This window comes from Vitis riparia, chromosome 12 (assembly GCF_004353265.1).
Source record: "Vitis riparia cultivar Riparia Gloire de Montpellier isolate 1030 chromosome 12, EGFV_Vit.rip_1.0, whole genome shotgun sequence".
NCBI lineage: Eukaryota > Viridiplantae > Streptophyta > Magnoliopsida > Vitales > Vitaceae > Vitis > Vitis riparia.
The window spans coordinates 7,649,310-7,657,570 of record NC_048442.1 but is presented as its reverse complement, the minus strand read 5'-3'; the positions used below and the strand labels follow the sequence as shown (position 1 = coordinate 7,657,570).

Sequence of the window (8,261 nt, the reverse complement as noted above, 5' to 3'; positions counted from 1 at the left end):
CCAGAGAAAAATCCCTTTTTCTTATCCCGGATCTGCCCTTCCCTAACTACCTGCAGAAACAGCCAAAAAAAGTCCCTCCTACCAGCCTGCAGCCTCCCTATTTCTCTCTCATCCGCTCCTCCAACAGCCTGCAGGAACCTTCTAGAAGACCCTTCCACGTGTCAGCCTCTGATTTGCTTCCCAAAAAGCAAGGCTGATTCCCTAGCAGCTAGTCAAAACGTGACACGTGGCTTCCCCTAGATGGTGACATTTGGCAAAAGGTAAGCTGTAGAAAATGAGCCCCCAAATGGGGGTCTACAGAAGTGCTCCAAAAGTGGCTAACAACTGCTGTCTTCTTGAATGCTTCATGTTAGATTTCTCTCTTTGCTTTCCCTCCTTGCATTCATGATTTGCTTATGGCAAAGGACTATAAAGCTTCAAAGCTTTGGTTCTTCATGTTAATGAGCTTCCCATTGCTTTGCCATGGATTCCAAAGAACTCTCCTCAATCTTGGATTGCTTTGGTGATCAAATTACTAACAAAAACACCAAAACTTACACAATTTGATTAGAAATGATTGCAAAGGTCCTTAATATGTTAATTGAGTTAAAAGGTAATAACTACTACTCAAAAGTGTTTAAAAGAGTTAATTACAAGCTATCAAATAGCACTTTTTGAGTAGTAATCACTCCCCCCAATCAACATATTGCTAGTCCCTTAGCAATAAAGGAGAGAAAAAGTAAACTAAAAAGTAATATACTTTACAAGATCATGCTTATCACTTCAAAAAATTTTAAGTGGCATGATGATCAAACTCTCACATGGAACATCAAAGAAATATAAACTCAAATTTCAATAAGAGTTATCAAATACTTTGCTAATCACAATTCATGAAGAGAAGGCATTATGCAAATTGAAGCTTTAAAATCATTTCCACTTCCAAAGGACCAAACCTTACTCTTCCACAAAAATCTAAGTGTTAGTTGATAGTTTCCGAATAACACTCCGCCACCTGCCCCTGCAGTGGCCTCTACAGAGCCTATACCAGAGGTTGCACCCTCTGCTCCTCAGGCCACCCCACGGACTCCCCCTGTTATTCCACCCATATCAGAGTCATCTCCTTCAATTGAGCCAAGGATTGCTATATCCATTATCAATTATAGAGGCCTATGCCGCACTTTCCAAACATTGGCCACTTCTCAGAGCATCCTCACTCAGCAGATCACAGCTCTCAGTGCTCATCAGGAGCAGATTATTGCCACTCAGACCCAGCACACTACCATCCTGAGGCAGATTCAGCATCATCTGGGTATTATATCACCTCCTGAGCACCCCATTCCTATCCCACCAGAGCCATCACAGGCCCCTCCTTTCATAGATCAGACTATGCCTCCTGAGAAGCCGATTACAGGAGAGGCAGAGGCAGTTGAGCCATCATCTCCACATTATCATCCAGCCACCATCTGATCATTTTCATAGTTTCTTTTATATATATTTCCTTTATGTATTTTCCTTATGTTTTCCCTACTGCAGTAGCTTTTGAAATCCCATGCTTTTGATATTATACTGAGATTAATTGTATTACTTGTTCTCTTCTTGTACTTTCATGAATTGAAGTAATACAAATCTATCAATTTTTTAGTATTCTTAGCATTATTTTATTTTATTTCCTCTACTCATATCTTTTATTGTTTTTGAAACATGTGGTTTCTTCGATCAATACTCGAAATTGATATCACTCAGGAGGTACCACTTCCTTCCTATAATCTCAATCGCTCATGCCACATTGAGGACAATGTTCAGCTTGGTTGGGGAGAGAGTTGAGGAAGGAAGTTTTTGTTATTAATGCTAAGTTATTTTGGTAATTTAGTTGATTTTTGTTTAATTTTAAATTTTTTTTAAAAGTTTTTATTCTATTCTCCATGGTTATTAAGGAAAAATTTTCAAATTGAAATGGGAGAAATTGAATTTTTGTCTTTTCACTTGACTTAGAGTTTGTATTATGCTTACTAAAGTTGATGAATTGTTGAAACTTCTATTGAATTCAAGCTTAGTTCTTCCACTTTAAGCTTTTCACACACTGTGCACAATAGGTTCCGATTATAAAATGAGAAACTATTTCCCTCTTGACTTAGGAAAATTTAGACTTGGTAACTTTGACCTCATTTTAATAGTGTTGGGACACCTTATAAAAGGCCAATGAACCTTTGAAAAAAAAAAAAATGTTTGCTTGCCTTGAAACCCGAGCAAGGTCTGAGGGGTATATGGTGAAGATCTTTAAAGCCTGGTGCCCTAAGCCTTCATTGGTTGGGAGTCACAAACCTCAATGCTCGTTACAAGGGTGAATAGGTGGAGTTTAACATACTGTAGGTGCTTGGGTATTAAAATTCATTCTCAAAAGTCCAGGGTAAAATCCGAGGAGTTAATGGTTGAAAGATCCTTAAAACTTGATGCCCTAAACCTTAATTGGTTGGGAGTCATTGATGGATCCCCGTTACATGGACAATTTAAAAAAGAATACCCTTAAGCCTTGTACTCCTACAATGAAAAAAAATTGTGAAACAAAAGGGTCAAATAGGAATCATGCAAATAGTAAATAAGTAATAAAATTAGAAAACATGCAAATTTAAACAACGACAAAAAATAGGAAAGATCAACCACATACAAGAAAATAAATAAATAAATAAGTGAATAAATAGATATCACATATGTAATTCAAAATGAAAAAATTAATCTTGTGAACTTAAAATCAAAATCAAAATCAAGCCAATACACACCTCAACTCAAAATCGAGCAATCAAAATCAAGAAATCAAACCTAAGTGAACTAAGCTTGGAAAACATCTAAGTGGAACCCATCATAAAAAAAAAAAAAAATTCTAAGTGTCCTAAATGGGAAGGTGACTAAGTGACATAAGTTGGTTGGTGCCTAGGTGACTTAGATAGTGTTTAAGTGGGCCAGGTGTGTTTGAAAGATCTAGATGTGCTTAAAGGACCAAGGTATTCGTAGGTGGGTCTAGGGTAGTGCCTAATGGGCCTAGGGTGTCTAAATGGGCCTAGGGTGCCTAAGTGATCCTAAGTCTAAATAGGGCTACCAAGAGTCACAATAGGGTTAGATAAATCCCTCAACCAAAGTCCCCAAGGTGGCTTAGAAAAAATAGGTTACACGAGTAGTAATGGGCCACCAGGGAATTGCTGTAAAGTATCGAATAAATACCAAACAAGACATGTGCTAGAAGAACAAAATGAAGGTTCTACAAATATGCCCCTCTTCGGTAAAGATCATGAGTGTAGGGAATGTGAGTAAAAATACGAATAATGAGCAAAACGAAGTGAACTATACCAAAGAACTAAAAGAAAAGGACCAGAGATTTTGTCCTAGCACATGACAAGAGTAAGCTCGAAACATCGGGTCGCAATCACAAAAATGGAACAACTCTATGTCGTGAGCTTAAGGCTCTACGTGGAAAAGGATGACTCTGGGTCATAGATGAAAAAACTACTTTAGGGCTCTAAATGGAATAGAAATGACTCTAGATGCCAATGAAAATAATGGTGACTCTAAATACCTATGGAAATGATAGCTCTGAACGCCTATGAAAAAGGTGGCTCTGAACGCCTATGAAAACGGTGGCTTTGAACGCCTATGAAAATGGTGGCTCTAAACGCCTATGAAAATGATGGTTCTGAATGCCTATGAAAATGATGGTGGCTTTGAATGCCTATGAAAATTATGGTGGCTCTGAATGCTTATGAAAATGGTGGCTCTAAACGCCTATGAAAATGGTAGCTCTGAATGCCTATGAAAATGGTCATGGCTTTGAATGCCTCTGAAAATGGTGGCTTTGAATGCCTATGAAAATGATGCCTCTGAACGAATGGTGGCTCTGAATGCCTATGAAAATGGTGGCTCTAAATGCCTATGAAAATGATGGCTCTAAACGCCTATGAAAATGATGACACTAAACGCTTATGAAAATGGTGGCTCTGAAAGCCTATGAAAATGGTGGCTTTGAACGCCTATGAAAATGGTGGCTCTGAACGCCTATGAAAATGGTGGTGGCTCTAAACACCTCTGAAAATGATGGTGGCTCTGAACGCCTCTGAAAATGGTGGCTTTGAATGCCTATAAAAATGATATCTCTGAACGCCTATGAAAATGATGGTGGCTCTGAGCGCTTCTGAAAATGGTGGCTCTGAATGCCTATGAAAATGGTGGCTCTAAACACCCATGAAAATGATGGGTCTGAGCGCCTATTAAAATGATGTCTCTGAATGCCTATGAAAATGGTGGCTCTGAACGCCTATGAAAATGGTGACTCTGAACACCTATGAAAAATGATGGCTTTGAACTCCTATGAAAATGATGGCTCTGAACGCCTATGAAAATGATGGCTCTGAATGTCTATGAAAATGATGGCTCTGAACGCCTATGAAAATGATGACATTGAACGCCTATGAAAATGGTGGCTCTGAACCCCTATTAAAATGGTGGTTCTAAACGCTTCTAAAAATTGTGGCTTTGAACGCCTATGAAAATGATGGCTCTAAACGCCTATGAAAATGGTGGCTCTAAATGCCTATGAAAATTATGGCTCTGAACGCCTATGAAAATGATGACACTAAACGCCTATGAAAATGGTGGCTCTGAACGCCTTTGAAAATGGTGGCTTTCAACACTTATGAAAATGGTGGCTTTGAACACTTATGAAAATGGTGGCTTTGAACGCCTATGAAAATGGTGGTGGCTCTGAATGCCTTTGAAAATGGTGGATCTTAACGCCTTTGAAAATGATGGCTCTAAATGCCTATGAAAATGATGACTCTGAACGCCTATTAAAATTTTCATAATATGGTACAACTAAAATACCCAAGGTTTAGATATGAAAAGGATTTTAAAATTTCATTTTAGGGTGTGAAACAAAAAACTGTAATAAAATCTACAAGACAATCATTGTTTTCGTCGTTTCGATATTGTAGAAAATCAACATCAAGTGTGAAAAAAAATCTTAAAAGTCCTTTCAAAGATGAAAGGAAAATGTTGAAATTTTGAGTTCTTAAACCTTGAGATGAAAGGAAAAGTGCTTATTCATATAAGACTTGTAGAAAAAGGTAAATGGGCTAGGTAACTCTGTACAATTCTTTTATATTTAGTAAATTTTTATAATAGTCCATAGACTTAGTTATTTTTGCATCTACGGAAATTGAGACAATCTTTGTAATTGTTTTTCTTTTTAGATATATCTTGTATTTTTATATGATTAAAAATATTTTTGAATACTGTGACTCACATAATTTCTCTCAGGGCTAATCCAAATCAATAATCTTAATAATTAACCAAGATAATAATTGAATCAATTTGAATGGAACTAAAAGTTATTACTTTACTATATGCATAAAAAATTGTGAGCACAACCCATGAATATGTTTTCATCATGAATATAACACTTCCTACATATTTAGTTTTGTAATTGAAAAGACATAAAAATAAAATAAAATTGACATATTTGATTAAAATAATCTCCATTTTCAATAATGCATTTCATTTTTTTTAAAATAATGAAAATGACAAACTTTTGGAATAAAAGTATAATTCGTTAAAACCATTTTTCATCCATTTATGTTAAAACAAATTTTTAAGAAAAATTATGATATTTTTACTCTTGTAAGTTTTTTATTTACAACTTTAAACCAATAAAGGTTACCTTCACAAAATTTGGCCCCAATATTAGGAATTAAGGACTTAATGTGAAAAGTGTAGCCTTACCCGTTTGGATCCTTCGAATGAATCACACATTTAATTGTTTGTTTTACAATAAAGTGACGGAAATCCAGAACAACCGACAGTTGCCTCGAACTTCGGTAATGGGCAACCACAAATCATACATTTAATTGTTTGTTTTACACTAAACTGACGGAAATCCAGAACCACCGACAGTTGCCTCGAACTTCGATAATGGGCAACCCCAAATCATAGAAAAACGGGAAGTAGAATAAAATAGACTGAACCAGCAAAGCCATGACATCGGTTCCTCGCCCGCCAAGACTATTGAAAGGTCGTTTATAACCCGTTCAGCAACAAGTATGTGTCACCGCACCACAAAGCCCTCAAAACATCCAATATTTTTCTCTCTTTGCAGTAATCGCCGGTTAGTGATGAAGCAAACTGAGCTTGTCTTCATCCCATCTCCTGGGATCGGCCACCTTGCGGCCACAGTGGAGATTGCAAAGCTGATGACTCACCGAGACCGCCGATTGTCAATCACAATCTTGATTATGAAGTTTCCGTTTGGGTCCAATGATAGTATGACCTCCGACTCTGATTCCATACGTTTCCTCACACTTCCTCCTGTAGAGGTCAGCCCTGGAACTACAGGGATCACTGAATTCCTCAAACCTCAGATACCACTCGTCAGAGACGCCGTCCACGAGATCACTCGCTCCAACTCCGTTCGGCTCGGTGGGTTCGTTATTGATATGTTCTGCACCTCCATGATTGATGTGGCCGATGAGTTTGAGGTGCCTTCATATCTCTTCTTCACTTCTAGCGCCGCTTTTCTTGGCTTCATGTTCCATCTTCAGTTCCTCCATGATAATGAGGGCTTGGATTTCAATGAGTTCAAGGACTCGGATGCTGAGCTGGAGGTTCCGAGTTATGCCAACCCGGTTCCAGGAAAGGTCTTCCCTTCTTTGATGTTTGGCAAGGAAGGCGGTGGGGCTGAGAAGTTTCTGTATCACACAAGGAGGTTCAGACAAGTCAAGGGTATTATGGTAAATACACTTGTTGAGCTCGAGTCACATGCTATTCAATCATTTTCTGGCAGTACAATACCCCCGGTCTACCCCGTTGGACCAGTACTTAAGACGCAAGGGGGATCTGTTAGGGGTCAACAAGATGCCAGTGCCATCATGAGCTGGCTTGATGATCAGCCTCCATCATCAGTGGTATTCCTGTGCTTCGGGAGCATGGGAGGCTTTGGTGGGGATCAGGTCAAAGAGATAGCACATGGGCTAGAACGCAGCGGGCATCGCTTCCTGTGGTCCCTTCGTCAACCCTCGTCAAACGGTAAAATAGAATCTCGAAGCAATTATGCAAATGTGGAGGAAGTTCTACCAAAAGGGTTCTTACACCGGACAGCCAGGATTGGAAAGGTGATTGGATGGGCTCCACAAGTAGCTATTTTGGCCCACTCAGCGGTTGGAGGATTTGTATCTCATTGTGGATGGAATTCTACCCTAGAAAGCATATATTATGGTGTTCCTGTAGCCACATGGCCGATGTTTGCCGAACAACAAATCAATGCGTTTCAAATGGTGAAAGATTTGGGATTAGCAGTAGAAATTAAAATGGATTATAATAAGGATAGTAGTTATGTTGTAAGTGCTCAGGAGATTGAAATTGGATTAAAAAATCTAATGAATATTGACAATGAAGTAAGGAAGAAGAGGGAAGAAATGAAAAAGATTAGTGGAAAAGTGATGATAGAGGGTGGATCCTCGCACTTTTCCTTGGGTCATTTTATTGAAGACATGATGGCCAACATTCCATGTAAGCAACAAAGCGATATATAATGTAATGAATATCGAGGTGAATAAAACTATCGAGAATTGAACCTTGAATCGCTAAAACTCTATTTCTTTTATACGTAATGAATATGAGAATATATTCAATTCGTCTGTTATTAATGTTGGATAGAGAACTATTCATTTGAGATGGTCATTTATCCTATTTTAAAATTGTTTTTGAAAATATTTTGCGGAGTTACACGTAGACTTAATGTGGAAAAGAGTAACTAGTCAATTCATATCAAGACATGTAAGAGAATAGAGTCTGGAAATGCTATTATAGCCCATTAGAAATAGGAGAAACTTGTCTTGAGTCCATAGGAAAAATAAAGATGATGATGCTGAATGAAATGGACATGAGGATTTAGAATTAAAAGTTTTTCTAGGTTTGATTGTATCATTTTATACTTGAAAATAATTAAAAAGATTTAAAAAAAAATATATTTCAAGGCTATGTTTGGTTTCCAAAAAATTTGAGGAAAAGTATGAGGGAAAGAAAATAAAAATAAAAATAAAAAAGTGAAAGAAAAGAAAAATCGAAGGAAAATAAAAATAAATTTAAAATTAATAAATTATTTTTATATATTTCTTCAAATTCATTTTACTTATTTTCCTCTTTCATATAAAGATTATATAATTTGAGAATGTATAAATTTTTAACTAATTATTTTAATTATATTTAATTTTTTTCGTATTTTCCATGGTGAAATGAAACAT

At 37.2% G+C, this 8,261-nt stretch overlaps 1 protein-coding gene across 1 annotated transcript; it reads left to right on the top strand.

Moving 5' to 3' along the window:
• The first annotated feature begins 5,928 nt into the window (after positions 1 to 5,928).
• LOC117926249 (anthocyanidin 3-O-glucosyltransferase 2-like) lies at positions 5,929 to 7,604 on the top strand. Its single transcript, XM_034845331.1, has one exon. The coding sequence runs from the start codon at positions 6,063 to 6,065 to the stop codon at positions 7,548 to 7,550; it is 1,488 nt and encodes a 495-aa protein (XP_034701222.1). The 5' UTR covers positions 5,929 to 6,062; the 3' UTR covers positions 7,551 to 7,604.
• The last annotated feature ends 657 nt before the right edge of the window (positions 7,605 to 8,261 follow it).